The following is a 17,484-nucleotide window of genomic DNA, read 5'->3' as shown; positions in this document are numbered from 1 at the left end:
GGACACTGCTCACCAGATACTACAGCTAGCAAGCTCAGACAGATCTCAGTTGCAGAGACTAGTTTCTGCCTAGGGGCAGCAGGAAGAGGAGCTAGCAAGCGTGAAAGAAACTGACACTAAGGCCAGAAACTAACACTTGGCCAGCCCATGAAAGAGGTGATGGGCACCCTCTTGGATAGAGATGAAGTTAGTGCGGATTCAGATGTTCTCAAAGGAAATTTAACTGGGAGTGTAAAGCCTGCATGTGACAAGAGGGTCAGGTGGGAGTTTCTGAGCCCTATTTTGCAACCATGGTTAGGGTTACATCTGTTCCAGGGCTAAGGCAGTTCTCTGTGGCTTCCTCCATTGCTATTCCAGCAGTTGGCCTGGCACATGTATACATTTTATACATTGAGGAATCTCTTTTCTGAAAGGATTGTTCGAACTCCCCTTCGATACAATAATAAAGCGACCATTGGAGAATTATAATAAAGCCATCAGAATGAAATGCTGAAGGCAACTACTAAACATAAAACCTTGCAAATTGGGGCAGCAGAAAATTTCTCTAGCACTCCCACTATCAGAGATAGGAAAGAAACATCCAAGATGTGGCCAATTGTATAGTCATTTTAAATAAGTAACTTCTGGAAGGATTTGTAGCAACTGTCTTTCGGTGGAAGCATACATTAAGAAGGTGATGCGGTCTTTTTCACCTTAGACTTGCATTTTGCTGGGATGGATTTTCATTTCCAGCAAAGCTGTTATTTGTGTGGTGTTTTGTGTCTGCTAAAGAAGTCAAAACGGCTGCTGGGTCGTGATAAGGCTGGGCTGGTAACCCTTATTCATAGCTACATGGCTAGCTCATTGCCAGTTGTTCGCTTCCAACACTGAGTATGGATTCCCTGTGAATAAGTGAAGCCCATTGATACCTGGAAATTTCCTAGTATTTTGCTAATGGCTGAGCATTTGATATTGCAAAGTAGTTTTTTAGTGTCCCCAGCAATTAAGTGTTATGATTCATAACACAGAGTTTTGTACCATATTTGGGAAAAGTACATTTATATTTCATTTTTGGCACAGATTCCTTACTGCTGGATGTCTGTCATAAGACCCAGCTAAGTTTACCAGCAATCCAATATTTTATGCTTCAGCCAGTAGAAGCTTTTTCTGCCGTATCACCAGGACTGAGTCTGAAAAGCCAAAAGGGCTGCAACTTGCTTACCCAAGGGCCAAATCCTATTGAGCTCACATATTATGAGTAGCAGGCATGGGCTTCCCATTCTGGCTCTCCTCCCACTCCTCAGATAATGCGATAGGCTTTATTTTTATTTATTTAGAAAATTTATTTTTATTTATTTAGAAAATTTCTATGCTGCCCCATTCGCCATAGCCTCGGGGCGGCTCACAATAGGCTTTGCCTGGCTCTCTCTCTTTCCTGCCCCTGCCAGGGCCTCTTACAGGGGCCTATAACTAATCCACATAATTTAGGAATGGCTATTTTACTCCTGTGTACATTTCACTCTAGATTTGGAAATGAGCCAGTAAAATACAGGGAGAGAAGATGTGGAAGAAAGCCATCACAAGAAGAAGCTCAGAAGCCACGGCTTCAGTGTTGATCATGCCAAGTTGATGCTCTGTTAGAGAAGAATCCAACTAACCATACGCCCAGTGACTGGGTTTCCGTGGGTGTGTTCAGAGGGAGGAGCAAGAGCAAGCGTGCCCAGGATGCTTGAACAAGCCAATCACAGAGAAAACAGTGGGGTGGCAGGATTGCCCTCCCCCCCCCCCCATGAAGTCCAGCTGCAAGGTGGCAAGGGAGGATAAAGCAAAAGAGCAAAGGAACTCAGAGGTAGGACAGCCACCTCCTCTGTGTGGGTGTGCTTGGAGCCCAGGTGCCCTTTAATTACTTTGTTTATTCTTTGCCACATACCTTTCGGCATTTTGTGCCTTAGCCAAATGGAAGGTTATGTGCTGTCCCTCGAGGTTTGCTTTAGATACAATTTAGACACACATTAGTGTGTTTAAACATGGTTCTCCTGCTTACGGATCTGGTTCACATTATTTTTGCGGCCTAAACAAGCCATGCCTGGCTAAATTTGCGAAGTACACAAATGCCGAACCTGGGCAGCACAGCCCATGGGTTATTTGAAGGTTATTTCTTCTCTAACAGATCTTGCTGTCTGTTTCCGACAACACAACTAGCTCCACCAGACAAAGGGTGCCTAGCAAGTACCAGCAACTTTGGCAGGCAGCTTGTTAAAGCGTCGGCGTTCTTCAAAACCAGACTACAGAGCCTAGTGCAATACTTCAAATGGGAAATCCACAAGTTCAGTTCTACCCCCTGCCATTTTTACATGATTGTTAGGGGAAATCCATGTTTAAACAAAGATCTACCCCTGGCGTGTTTAATTTTCCTTAGGAAGGATAACATTTGCTTTTTCTCAGACTTTCTGGTGCCTCCTGCTACGTGAGTGCGTTCCAAGTATCCTGAGCCATGAATGCCATTTGGAAAGATGATTGGAGTGTGTGCGTGTGCACACACACATGTGCCCATGTGTGAGGTGTCTGAAACTTGACAAAGCATTGCCAGCTGTTGTGTTGGTGATTCATTTTGCTTCAGAATTTTAATACAGAAGTTTTAGGAGGTGCCTAGTTTCAGTGGGTAAACTAAACCAAAAAGAGGTTTTGTTTTGCATGTGGTTAGTTCCTACGGATAAACAAGCAAAGCCAACATCTGAAAATGACAGTTGCCAAGATGATTCCCACCTAATGTTTCAGAAACAGCTATGGGTTAGTTGCTGCGCTGAGGTTTGTGCAACACAGGGACAAGTTATCATGCCAAGATGTCTTTTATTTATACATTTGTTACATTCACACACATGCACCCTTTTCTTCCATGAAAGAATGCAAGGCAAAACAGGGTTCCCAGAAAGGTGTCAGCCAGGCCTCCTCCTCTTCAAGATCGCTGCTTCACACACTTCACAATATGCAGCAGACAGAATACTAGTTTCTTTGAATGGTAGATCCGGCTTTGAAAATACGGTCATAGAACTGTTGCTCTGTGCACATCTGCACAGAGTTATCTGCATTAGTCGCTTGTGGCACATCAACCCCTAGAAGGAGGGGAGTGGAGAAAATGACTCAAATTCTGATTTAGAAAAGCTTCTCTGACTGACTGTTTGGAGATGTGCTGATGTGAGGGGCTGTTTACAAGGTTGTGGATTATGAAGGACTGGTGCAGGCATGGAACATATAACATGAGCTAAAGCATCTTGTCACGGGGGCAGCTACTTCTGCCTTTACCCTCTTGCTTTCATATTTGGCCTTAAGCCACCTTTAAATGTGGGTCAAGATCCCAAGTACACTGCCGTTAATCAGAGTTAACAGCAATCCAGATGTGTTTCTAACCAACCATTTGAGACTCTGGTGGTCTGAGGCTTTATAACAGAGACAAAAGTTCACTGGATATAATGCACACACTGTTTCAAGATAATTTTTCAGGCTTATCTTGTGTTCACTGGTAAGAGGCTCCTCATTGATTTCAGTGTTGCTTTAGTGTAGGTGGAGAACTTCTGGTACTCCAGATGTTTTGGCCCAGAATTGCCACTGTTCCTCACCATTTTCTTTCCTGGCTTGGGCTTACTGGAGCTGCAGGCCAGAACATCTGGAGGGCTGCAAGATGTCCAGAGCTGTAGCTTCTTTGGGATTTGCTTTGTGTGTGCCTATCATAAAGTGTTGTTTGGGCCAAAACGTTAGGGTTTTGACAGGAAGAAGGAGTTGAAAAACAAGATCATCTTATTTGTTGCAGTTCCCTTTGCTCTTTGCAGGTTTCTCTACATCCAAAACTCCCTTTTCAGTTTAGATTTCCTTATCTAATAATGTGTGATATGTCAGAAATGGAGATGAGGGAGAAGAAAAAGAGATGTCTATGGAACCTCAGGGTAAACGTAGCATAAGCAAATGAGCTGGTATACCATTGAGTCCTGAATTCATACTTTCCTTTTGCCACAGACATGCACTGTGACCAAAGCCTCTCGCTATTCTCTCTACCTCAGCACTGTCATCTGTAATATGGAGATAATAGTGGCTTAGTGCTATTGTCTGATGTGCAAAAATGAACGAAGGAATGTTTTAAAGATCCCAAGCCCCAATCAGCTTATCACTTACAGTAGTAATCCCCAAATTGTGTACTGAGGCATATTAGTGTACCACAAGAGACTGGGCCTACCCTGAAAAATTAAGCCGCCGTGCTGCATTCAACCTTCTGTCTATGCCTGCTGAAGAGATTTTCCCTTAAACCCTAAAGCATGAAAGAAAACCCTTTATCTAAGTCTTCCCAAGAGGTCCTTTTAAAAGCCTGGTAGTTTAAATCCAGCTTATCCAACAGCTGGTAGCCCAGTTTGGCCAAGCCTCATGCATTAGGAGGAGGAGGAGCAAAGGCGGAAAGCAGATGCCTATATCAAGCAATAGCTTATCATGGCCTATGTGTCACTACTTGGTAAGCTGCCTGTTCGAACCAGGATGGGTGGCCACCAGACCACCTTTGGGAATTCCACCAGCTTTGGGCTATTTCAATCACCTCTGTTATCCTGGCAAATGGTAAGATGAATTCTGAAACCTGCCGGCTGCAGTTGTCCGATGCATGCTTGATCTCACATGGACACAGATGGACATCGGAGAGAAATTGCATGCTTGTAGGAAACCATGCTTACCATTTGCAATTTATATTTCATAATGGATGCCCTTCTGTGTCCTGTTCTAATGCTAACCCAAGAACCTGTTTACCATCTTAATACCAATCCCCAGAATTGGAGAGGTTGGAAAACCACAACTTTTTTTAAAAGAAATGTGAAGGACCGACTGCAGGGTGGGCCAGCCTTCCTGATTTCTCACACAGTTCTGTTAAACAAATGCTGTGTGTGTTTGCATGCACATGCATGTGGACGTGCAAGTAAATCGGGAACTCCTAAGTCTGCAGGTTTTTAGTCATGGGGGAAACTGCCAGCAAATGCCCTGAGCAGAGTCCTTGGGCAAAGCAGAGCAAGCAAAGTGGCATGCAGGGTTAAAATCCTGGGGTGATCAAAAGTATACAGTTAAACTCCAAATTCAGGTGCCTTATTAAGATTAAAGCCAAGGAATGAGGGTGGAGTTGGATAGGCAGTATCAAAAGAATTCAGAAAGTTTGCTCTCTGTCCCTCCTACATTCGATACTTTTAAAGAGATATTCCAAAGATCAGCAAAGGTCTTTTGGGCTGGCACATTTTAAAAGAAAAAGACCCATTTTCATCCATGCAAAATCAGCAGAGAGGGTTATTGCTGGTGGTGGTGGTGAGGATTCTCCCAAACTGATGTTCCCAACAATAATTTGTTGTTGTTGTTATTACTACATCCTGCTTTTTTTCCTCTTGTGAGGAACCTGAGGCATTTTACGCAGGCTTCATCCATTCCATTTTATCATGACAACAACCCTGTGATGTAGGTTAGGCTGAGAGTGAGGGACTGGCACAAAGTCACCCGGTAAGCTTCATGGCCAAGTGGGGACTAGAACCTGGATCTCCCAGGTCTCCAGTTCAACACTCTAACCAGTGTGCCATGCTGGCCTTCACAAAGGTAATGCGGACCTGGTAGAATGGACTGTTAGAGCTTTTGCAGCCCGAGATAGGAAAAACAGATTTGCAATGGGAAGAATTATCTTTTATTGCTCATAGACTGCATCTGCTAGGAAGGAATTCTAGCCTGTGTACCTGGATGTTACAAGAGATCTGGCAGGACAACAGCTCCATCATGGAGCATCTAGACCATTGGGCCACTGATGGGGAATTTTTAAAAGACCCAAGCATTTTAATCTGGAATATCTTTCTAGACAAGCAGCTGTGTCCATGTATGATCCAATAGAAATTATAACATATTTCCTACCTGTGTTACAGTTTTACCAGAGATGCCATTGGGAAAAAAATGTAAAAGGAGATAGAAGTTTAAATAAAATGTTCTGGGGAAAAAAGTCAGGTGCAGCTGAGCATAACATGTGTCATGTGGCTGTATCCACACATTGCTAGGAAATGAAACCTTTATGACCCCAGTCTGCCATTTCTGAATTATCAAATTAACGCTTCTCATACAATACCATTCCTAAATGTATCCCTAACTACATCACTGGCTCCTACCACTGTCTAAGGAGACTTTTCTAGACTGGAGCTCTGCTTAACAAAGCAATAATGTCCTGCTTTCTCTTGCTCTTCCACCCAGTTGGCGCCTTGCATGTGGAGTTTTCCCAGCCTGTAAATTTGAAGACTGTGGAGGCCAACAACCCAGAAGTCAGAGATGGAGGCCGCTACACTCCAAAGGACTGCAAAGCACTGCAGAAAGTGGCCATTATCATCCCGTTCAGGAAACGAGATGAACACTTGAAATACTGGCTGTATTACCTCCATCCGATTCTTCAAAGACAGCAACTCGATTATGGTGTTTATGTAATTAACCAGGTAAGAGATTGTCTGATTCTGATCTGCAAGCTGCATGTGTGCAAGGGATCTGTGCATGCTGGAAGGTTTCTTTCAGACATAGATTTGGCCTTTTTTTGGAGTCACTAGAGAAGCAACGTAGTACTAAATAATGGTGAAATGGGATGTTTCTTTACAGTGATGCAAAAGACTCTTGCTTTGCATGCTGGTTAACAAAACCAATTATGTTTGATTACTATTTTATTTTTAAAATGTATATAATACAATATAAAAATTGCACTATCAAACAAGCAGCTAAATTACATAAAATAACCCCAAATTACATAAAATCATTCTCCATCTGTGTTCAGCAACTCAAATGCCATTCACTCATAGTTGCCAACCCTCTAAAAGTCAGAAATCAGCTGTCTAGGCAGGATGTTTTTGAGTGAAGAATTCTAAATCATCTAAATCAATCTAAATCATCTCAATTCTCTGGAGCCTTCTCTGTAATCTAGTTGTCAACATTTGAACCTACAATATTTAGGGCAGGCAGCACAGCATACTGGTGGAGGCATGTCTTCCTTTAATCAGTTCCAGTTCTTAATGTTATAAAAATTCTTCCTCTGATAAGCTGGCTCTCATGCCTGTGAATTTCTGTTTTATCTTGGAAACTCAATAGGTGATAAGCAAAATTCTAACTTACCTAAGATTGGGAATTGGTAACTCCCCTGTCAAGCTCAGAAGACAGAGAGCAACGTGTCTTACATGATCAGTAGAGTTATATAAACATTTTCTGAAGAAAAATATGAAAAGGTGTGTCCTATATGAACAGAAGAGTTATATAAACAGATTCTAAGAAAAGTATGAAAAGGATAGTTTTGTTCCTTGTCAGTTAGGGATATAACCTTAGTTAACCCTATCTGAAACAAGAAAGCAATAGACTTTTCCTGCTGTTAAAAGAATACAAAATCCTGTAGCAAGTGTATAATGTGGTTATACATTATGCAAAGAATAGCATTGGCTAATGAGGGTTTCTTCTGGAGAACCAGTGTGGTGTGGTGCTGTTAGTGCTGGACTGGGGACCTGCGAGATCTGGGTTCTAGTTCCCACCCAGCCATGAAGCTCACTAAGTGGCTTTGGCCCACTCACTTACTCTCAGTCCAACCCACTTGCCAGGACTGTTGTGGTGGGGATAAAATGGAGTGGAGGAGAACTATGCAAGACACCTTGGGTTCTTTGCTAGAGGAAAAAAAGCAGAATATACATGCAATGGAATAATAAAACAATGTGGCAAACACATTTACAATATTTCTTTGGAGCTATGGTTTCAGTTCCCAAAATGCATCTTTTTGAACTCTTTATTTTTCTTTTTTTCTGATCGTTGCACGTGCTGGGGTGTTTCAGTTCATCCCGCTGATGGACTAGCTTACCATTCTAATAGCAAAATACTGGAAGGAGCTCCCTAATAAGGAGATCTTTCCCCCCTGACTTTTCATGGTGTAGGGAAATGTCTTCAGGTCCTTTGTTTAGGCTGAGGGGCAAGCTGCTTGCTTGGGGGACAGGGAAGCAGGCAGAAGGCCAGCCCACAGAGAGAAGCTGGCAGCCTCCAAAAGCAACTGTGGACACAAGGATGGCAGGCACGTTATCTCAGGCAGGGGCACCAGATTAACTCTCTGGTGTCCCTGAGCCTCTCATACCTGCACATCCCTTCTTTAAACAGCAGCCCTGGGTGGTTGCCCAGGTCACTTAGTCCTGAGCTCAAGGGCTAGGTGTTCAAGCCCTGTGGCGTCTGAACCTTGAGTCGTATCAGAATAGACTGCTAGTTTCCTTGCACGGACTGAACAGCTGTAACACAGAATGCTGCCACAATTCATAGCAAATTTGCTAAGCTTCAAGTCTGTCCCTTCTTCTGGTAGGGGGTGAATACTTTGGCACCACATGCTGAAAACTTTAGCTGTGCTTCCCGGTTGTGCAAAGTTCAAGGGCCACCATGATCTTGCCGAGTTTGATTTCCTATGCCTGCTTATCTGTTCATGTCTTCCTGAGCTTCGCAAAAGGAAATGCCTCTTGCCTAGCGAGGAATAGCAAGATGCAGAAGGGAAAAAATCATGAGCCATCAAGGCAATGATTGCATGTACCAGTTTTATAGGCTGTGCATTGCTTCATGATGCAACTCTCCCAGGCTTAGTTATATCTGTTTCCCAAGAAGGAACTAGTCATTCTAAATTCTGTACATTGTGGGTTGTCCTAGCCGATTAGACAACCTTTTTTGATTTGGATCTCACCCAAGAATTTCTGAAATTATTCTGCCGAGCAATAGCACAGTTTCTCTTCTCCTTGATGAAAGTAAGATGGACCCTTCACAGTTACATTTTTAAAAGGCCGTGCATATTTTCCTAGTCCACTCCCAGAACAATGGGCCCGCAATCCTCCTGGCAATTGCAGAATAGCCCATTGAATATGGCTTCCTGACATGTTTCCATTTGCTTCATTTGTCAGGGCTCAGGGATGAGACATGCTTTCTTGGCAACGGACTTGCCAGGAAATGTCTGATCCAGACCGGCTGTGTCACAGAGCCCTCAACGCTCAAGCTCAAATCCTTGGGATGAAGTCAGTGCTCCAGATTTTGACAGGGTGGGGCTAGGTTTTCAAGGCACATGCCAGTCCATACAGATAGGGAATCAAAGTGTTGCTCATTTCTCCTTGTGTGTAGTGTTGCACTTTGCCATCTACATCGGCTTGAGAAGCATTGGACGTGTCATCTCGGAGTGGGCTTTGTGAATGCTTCTGACTAGTCTTGTATGAACAAGATGGCAAATCTTTGGTGGAGTCTTTGAGGAATCAAAGTTCTACCTTGTCCTTTTTAATTTCTGCTGTTCCCTTCAGCAGCTTAGGATGTAATTGTTTTCTTCTTTCACTCAAAAACAGGTTTATGTCCCTCCATGGAGCTGTTCATATAGCAATCCATGTTTTCACAGGAATACTGGCAGCTTGATCTCAAATACACATTATTCTGAAATCAGTTCAATGGTCTTCAGTGGGTTTGTTTTGGGTTCTGGGTTCTCATGGGATTCTCTGCAGAATAAAATTATATACTTAGGAAGAAAAAAAGAGAATAATGGCTAATGCTAAGCACACACAAGCAAGGTGCACGCAGAGCATAATTATGCTGTAGCTTCTTCCACTGTGGTGCAAAGCCACGTAAAATCTATCCAGCGTCATGAACTAAATTGTCAATGAAGCATTCAGCTTGATTAACTTCATTAAAGCAGAATGTCTTCTATGTGTTTTCTGCAATTCTGGGCAGTATCACTTTGACCAGTTAAGTATGTTGCATCCCAGCAATGACACTAATGATCCACATGGTATTTTTCTTGGAAGGATTGGTATGTGAGGAGTTTTTAAAGCCTGCTAAGACGTTCTTATTTCTTTGCTTTCTTGACAATTGATTTTCTCTCCCCCTGCCCCCTTGTGTATCCCCCCTTTGCATCCATCCTTCCTTCTCTTTTATTTTCTTCTTCTTCCTTCTAGGGGGGAAATCTTACCTTTTTCTTATTAAACCTGTCCTATAGCAAAGCAGTCACTGAAGCAAGGAGAATTTCTGTGTGGGTGATTCTTACTCCGTTCGCACCTTCTATACTCTGCATCCCATAGGAAAAAAAAAGACAGGAAGGAATACTGGTGATCCTACGGCTTCAATGGTAATGTCCCATCTCTTAACTGTCAGTGCAGTGCAAATTCACACATGAAACCTTTGCTTTCTCACCATTGACCTTTGGGGCCTCTGAAATGGGTTAGCTTGAACACTGTGCTGAAATGGGGGTGGGGGGGCAAAGTGAGAATATGTAGGGGCTGTACAGTCTGTCTGGGTTGGTGTGACTGGAAAAGCCAGGATGCAAATTGTCCATTTTTGTAGCATGCAAGTTGGCTTACTCACTTTAACAGACTGCTGCTCTCAGACATCCATGTTCCCCCAGACCCCTTTCTTGGGACCCTTGTGTTGCTTTATACATCCCAAATTTTTACTGAACGCACGTTCTTGAGGCCAGCTAGGTTCACCCGAAGGCCAACTGAGGGCCTGCAGCTGCCGCCACCTTCATTTCCCATGGCTCCCTTTGAACCACAGTAAGATTCTTATAAAATGAAGGCCATGGGGACTGCGGCTCTGTGTTTTTTTCTGCAGTGCCCCCACCCGGCAAGCAAAAGGAGGGGGGATTGGGAAAGCTCCCAGGGACTTTGGCCAAGCTGGAGGTGAGGAAGCTCCAGGAAGCAGTGGGAGGGGCTAGGAAGGGCAACAGGAAGCCAGCTTGAGCCAGAGAGGTCTGCAGAAAGCCTGTGGAGCCCAGTCGTGAGCAAGCTGGGGGTAGTCTGCTTGTATGCCTGAATGGATGGGGGCTGCGTGGATGTGGGAAGAACCTGAAAAGGGGTAAGTACTTGCACTGAGGAGGAGAAGGGAGGCATGTGCCTATGTGTATCTTGGTGTGCGTGCGTGCATGCATAGGGTGCTTCTGTGTGACTGGGGGGCTGACGGGGGCATCTGTGTGGAAACAGCAGGGGGATGTTGCAGGGGTTTTATTATGGATGCTGGGCACACCGCAAAGCTGTGCATGTTCTAGAGCAAACCCAGCAAGCCTTACTGGGCAGCCACCAATATGCTTTTGGCGACTCCGAAAAGCCCTGGAACACAGAGGGCAAACCAGGAAGCAGCCCCTCTAAAAATAATAGAGCGGCTACTTTCAGTGGCCTCATTACTTTATGAAATCTGCATCTGCTGTCACAACTTCCTAATCTGATCATATTTGAAAGATTTAATTAATGAGGACATGAACTCTCTTCTGCAAAATGGGACAGGGCAGGGAGCCTCTTAATTTGTGAGCTCTGTCAGGCTCAGGGAAGGAACCACAGCCAAGTCGGATTTGAACCTGCTAAGCTTGCAACACCAGTCTTATGCTCTTAATTCTTCTTAGAGAATATTTGTGCCAGATAATTAATGAGCACCAGCTGTTTGACATGTTGCAGCCTTGGAGAAGTGAGCTCTGTGTGAGACTGACTGACTTAGTAGAATCAACAGGGTTGTTTTTTTCCCTGCTCAAACTTGACAGAAACCTACAGCTGCTGCTTACGGCAGACGCCCAGCTGGCCTTCTGAACCAAATAGTAATTAGTTTGAAGCTGCCTAATTCAGGAACATCATGCGGAAGGTGCTCTGAATGTTCTCCAGTTCTGTTAATACAATAATTGTAAACGTGGCTGTTTTGTACAGTCATGAAGAACTAGCTGTGGAACACCTTTCTTCAAAGGCAATTTAGAAAATATTTGAAACCGGAAGAGTTGAGGAAAAGAAATGGAGATGGGTGTCTCTTTCTTGTTGTCTGGGAATGAAGTCTGAGGGGAAATACTGTTTGGGACAGTATTGACTTAAAAAGCCTAAATTTTATTTACTGCTTTAAGAACATGAATCACACTGGGTTGGAACCAAAAACAACCATTCTGGAAAGGAAGGAAACCTTGGATCCATCCTGTTATGCATAACTTAGAAGCTAATATGTAAAATATAACTCTTTGGTTTGTTTACAGAGAAACAGTATTCAAGCCAATTACAAATATATTCAGCATTTCAGATGGAGCTGCAAACTGCGACACTTCAAAATATCCAAACATATATTTTTGTCAGTTTGTGTATCAGTTTAGGGTGCAAGCCTGGAGCGTTGAAATCCTGTTCAGCAGCCAAAGGTCGCAACTCTGACCTTGCATATGCTTTCTGGGGTTGGAGCTGGAAGTCTCACCAGAGGCTACTGGCTCCAGCCCTGTGGCTGGCGCACTCCTTTCCACATTGGCTGCGGCTCTGAGGATGCGAGACCAACCCTGGTGCCAGTGTTAGTCAAGCGGGGCGGGTTTCTGGGATGGTGGGGTGTGGAAGAATGAGGCCAAGATAAGGTGCACCCCAGTGAGCCTCTCCTCCTTGTGAGCAAGCACAAAACAGACGGCCAAAATTAGCTAAGTCTTTTGCAGAGCGGGAGAAGTATGATCTTTGTTTCCATGCCCCTTCTGTCCTCATCATCATTATGCCTGAAATCCTCTGATTTTGGAAGGTTAGAGGCAGCTGCATTTGATTTGCACTGCCCATGATTTATAAAATTATCTCTCTCCTCCTTCACAGGCCTAAAAAGACTCCTGCCATTGGTAAATACAGGAGGAAGCTGAACATTTGTTTGTTAGACAAAAAGGAAGTTTATCTGAGATTAGAAGCACTGAGAGTTTAGAAATTTCCTGATTGGACATAATTTCGTGGTTTGTACTGAAGGCGAATATTTTCTAAGAGTTTCCTTGCCAAATTCTTTTTTTGCCCCCATATTAAGCCTGAGGTAAAGGAAGGAAAATAATTTTCCTTAGTTCCTTACCCCTCCCAAGATCCTCCACAACTCTAGGCAGTCATTTTTACTATGACATCAGTGGGCTGTATGAACGATACCCTGGCTACATAGTAGATACCATTGGCCTATTGAATTTTCTGGCAATGCACAGAGGTTCCAAATGCACCCTTCTTCTCCAAGAATATAGGTTTCACCGAATCCTCTGACCGACAGCCAAGCTAGCCATTCCATGGCAAACTAGGCTTCGAGAAGTAGATCTCAGCCAAGCATTGAAACCACAGCAGGGAGCACAACTTGGAGAGAATGAGCAAGAAGAGAGGAAAGGAGACTTAACTCTCCACCCACGTACTCCTTTCCTCTTGCATTTTGCTTCTCCAATGGCTCTTCTTCCATCTGGGGCTCCGAGGCCTATGATTGCTGCGGCTGGGAGAGGAGGGGCCGTGGGGAATGGTGGTAAACAAAGAGGCAAGCATCTTTGCCGCACTCCTCAGCGCCATGTAAATGCTCGGCGGAGGTCATGGTTCACAGCCCTGCCTGAAGTTGTGGGTTATTGTTCCGCAGCTCTGAGATTATCTGCTCAGTCGGTGCAAAAGGCAATCCAATAGCAGCTGCTCCTGCAGTCGCCCAACCCGGTCTCTCCTATTAGCGACCTGTGTGTGAAACTCATTACCTCCAGCTGGTGAGAGGGGGGTAACAGGAGTCCTTGGGATGCTTATCAGGGGTTCCTCATGGGAAGGTCTGCAGTAGCAACTCAGTCTTTCCGGAGAGAGGGCTTCTCCCCAACTGTTGATCTACTCCTACGATGCATAGCTCTAGGGAATCCTTAGAGACATTCTGCTGTGTACAGGGGGCACTGTTAAGAGCCACCTGGGCATGGATGGGACTCCAGGGAGCTGAGCTGGTACCGCTGCATCTTCTGCAGTGCAGGGGAGTTCCACACTGCGATCCACAGCAGATGAGTCAATGAAGAAAGGGCTTCTCAAAGACTAGACATCTGAAAACCACTGGGCTAGTAGGATATGCTTTAATATACTGCAGCCATTGCGATGTACTGCAAAAGAGCATGAAAATGGAACAAAGATGTACACGTGCAAATGCCATTTTGCTTAGTTGATTTCAGTTCTTACCTGTTGCTCTACATATTTGCATCTTGCTGAACAGAGAGTTAGTTTCCTTTCAGCATGTAGTTCATAGGGTGGATGGATCTGCTCAAGCAGAATTTTTATCTGAGCCATCTAGAAGGCATTCCCAATTTGAGATAAGTCATAATGCAGATACATGTGATTCTGCAACACAAAGCAGGCATTGTGTCTGCTTTGCAAGCCGTGGGCTCTGTTACTTCTTGGTGAGGAGACAATGCAGTGTCAGATTTGGATAATATTTTAGAATGTTTTTCCTTCCTAAGGAAAAGGCCCAAGCAAGAAATAGGTGCCTTAAAGCTTCTTCCCTTAGAAACAAGTTAGGAAAAAGATTGGTCTTCTTTAAATCTTTTGCCTCATTTTTCTCAATCATTTACAATGCTGTGGCAAACTCTGTTTGTTTATTTGTGATTGGCCTCTTAGTTTAAAAGCTAAACTTGTCTATTTATTTATGTCACCATTTAGCTCTGATGGATTCTCTCGGTGGCAAAATTACAACTAGACAACAACATTAAAACCATCTTTAAAATATAAATAACAAATTGATAATAATAATTTAACTAGAATGATTCAAAAACATGTTCAGGTGAGACGGACAACCAAATTTACTAAAATAACAAAATATGCATCTAAAACAATTATTAAAATCAATTATTAAAATTGTTAAAATGGGCAGAGAAGAGGTATGTTTTTGCCTGGTGCTGAAGCGAAAGCAGAGTTGGTGCTAGGTGAACTCCTTTGAGGAGGCCATTCCACAGGAGGGGGGCAGCCACTGAAAAGCCCTTCTTCTATTTGGCACCTCCTTGAGGGATGGCTCATTCAGAAGGGCTTCTTGCCCAGATCTTAATGATTGGGTAGGCATATACTGAAGAAGATGGTCCTTCAGGTAGTCAGGTCCTAAGCTATTTAGAGCTTTATATGTTCAAACAAGCACTTTAAATTGGGCCCAAGCTTCAACTGGTAACCAATGTAGTTCATACAAGATTGATGTTGTATGAGCTTGGGAACTGGCACGAGATACTAATCGTGCAGCCCTGTTCTCAACCAGTTGACTTCTCTGGACCTAGAAATCAAAAATCTATTTCCTGTTTTGATTTCTGTATTTGATTGCGGCTGAAGCTGGCTCAGGTGCACGGCAGGAATTGGGCATGAGCAACTAGCAAGCAAGTTCTCCAGCTTATGCAGCAGTGTGAACGCAGCACTGTAATTAACAAGAACTGAATTCAGGGAATTTAAACTGTCCTATGATAAAGTGAATTCAACAACCACCTGTATACATTATGCAAATCTGCCCATCTTGCATAAGTTAAATGTGCTTATTGTGTTCCATTTTTATTTAGAAAGGAGGAAATTTGCATGCATAAAGGGCGATGGCACAAAGAAGATTCTATCACTGCGGGAAAAATATGACCTTGAAATGTATTGTGAAAGATTGCAACCATAAGTCAGTGACTGTTTCTTTACTGTTTAGTTTGGTTCCCCATGTATAGTGCAAACCTGTTCATGTTTACTCAGAATATATCCTATTCAGTTCAGTGGGCTTTCCTCCCACACAATATTCCAGATCGTTATACACTCTGATCTATGAAGGGCCACTGCTTTCTTCCCATTGTAAATGTAGTATTATAACTCTTAATAAGTATCTTGAGCATTCCTTTAAGTTAGTAGCATCACTTCAGAAGTGCGAGATAGGAAACAACCAATCCTGTCAGTCTGATCAATTGATTCTCCAGAGTTTTGTATAATGCAACACTGAAATTGTATGTTCAGATTTACATATACTGCTGCACAGCTGTGACAACTGTCCCGCATCAGGCTATAAATGCAACAGTTGTGGGGGGTGTCAGATATCAGTGAAACTGGATATTAATGAGTTTTTTTAACTTTGCAAAATCTCAAAGTAGAAATTACATTACCCCAGATCCCTTCCTTCTCTGTTCGCGAGTTGTAGTGCCCCAATCCTCTCTCTGATCCCTTCTGAAAACTGCAAAATGTCTTATTTTTAACAACAGCATATACCAGTTGCTTACCAGAAATTTTGTATTATTTGAATCCACTAGTAGCTCAGAAGAGATCTTTTCCTTTACATAGTTGGATTTACTGAGAAACACAAGTTATATCTTTTGGGGGAAATTACTGGTTTTGTGCCCTACAATATAGTTAAGATCTCATTGTATGATTGTTTGTGTCCTCCATGATACAGAACTGTGCATCCCGTATGTAGACCAAATCTTTCCATTATCACATAAACTGACTATGGTACAAAACCCCCAAATGCAGGGCTTTAAATTGGGTTGGGTCTGTGCCATTCACAGAGATTTGAGAGAACCAGAAGGATCTTAATTCTGGTATGCTAGCCCTGTCCAGGCAATCCCGCCACGTACACCCTACAACGAACATGGTTTGATCTGATCTCATGGTTGCATTCCTGTCTCTCAGCCCGTCCTCCACATGCCAAGAAAAGATCTGCATCATGGAACCTGCTCCAGATCTTCAGTTTCCTGTGCCAGCAGGAATTTCTTGTGCTGATCTCCGTGATTGCACAACATTTCCAGAAAAAGTTCACCAATAGAACGCCTATTAATCTCATAATGCACACTCATGGGTTCTGTCTCAGTCCAGCATAATCTAGAAATGCATTCTGGAGCCAAGACAGTTCCCAGCAGCCCCCATTGAGTTCTGTGGGATAAACCCAGGGCATGACTCCATGTATGGTTACTTGGGAGGGAGTCTCACTGAGCACTTCTGAGTGTGTGGCCAATTTGGGATTTGGTGGGACACTGCTAAAGGTGTGGGGGAAATGGTGGGCCAGGTACTGGGTCACCAGGAGCAGCTGACTGGGAAATGAAGGGAAGAGGAGAGGACCTTAGCTGCTGAAAGGGCAGATAATAAGCTGTGGCAAACCAGCTGGGAAAGACCACCTCTTAATAGGAAAGACCACCTCTTCGGCCTTTTAATAGGCATTCCAGTGAAGCTTGTTTTTCTAAAAGTACACTTGACCTTGGACTTACCCAAGCTCGCTCTTTGCCGAGAATGTAACATTGCTTCTTTGTCAGTGGGTTTTTAAGTAAAAAGAGAAAATGTCAATGTTCTGAAGCTTTGAACTTTAAGTATGGAAGAGGCTGAAAGTGAAAGCTTATTATCTTGGTTAACATATGAAAAGCTTTCATATTTTAATCTTTGGTCTGAGGCACTTGGCTTCTAATTCCTTCCTGGAACTTTTCCTATATATTTATTCCACTGGAGGGAAGTTGAAGCTAGTATAGTTCATTTAAAGAAGGAATTAACTAGGAAAATACGTTGTGGAACTTACTCCGCAAACTGGGCTTGCCACACACACTTATACCTTCTTAAAAGGTAATATTGAGGCACAGCCAGTAATAATCCACATTTATGTTTCAAATTCATACTCTCTGTCTGTTATGAGCAGCTCTGGTTTCCTGAAGGCCACCTAATGAGTTTGTGCTTGAGCTAACGATTTTCTGGCTCACTTCTTCGCTACTGTCAGGATTTCAGACCTTCAAAGAATGTATGTCTAGATCCAAACGGG

General features: G+C 43.4%; 1 protein-coding gene across 1 annotated transcript in view; it reads left to right on the top strand.

Annotated features, from left to right (window-relative positions):
- The window catches only part of B4GALT1 (beta-1,4-galactosyltransferase 1), a 59,473-nt gene that overhangs the window by 23,410 nt on the left and 18,579 nt on the right, over positions 1–17,484 (top strand). Inside the window, exon 2 of the mRNA XM_044418865.1 lies at positions 6,226–6,461. Within this exon, the coding sequence (XP_044274800.1) occupies positions 6,226–6,461 (236 nt within the window). The remainder of the gene's footprint in view (positions 1–6,225; positions 6,462–17,484) is intronic.

Source organism: Varanus komodoensis, unplaced genomic scaffold, assembly GCF_004798865.1.
Source record: "Varanus komodoensis strain SLA01 unplaced genomic scaffold, ASM479886v1 scaffold94, whole genome shotgun sequence".
In the NCBI taxonomy this organism is placed as follows: domain Eukaryota; kingdom Metazoa; phylum Chordata; class Lepidosauria; order Squamata; family Varanidae; genus Varanus; species Varanus komodoensis.
Note: the sequence above shows the minus strand (reverse complement) of the source record. Positions and strands in the feature narration are given on the sequence as shown.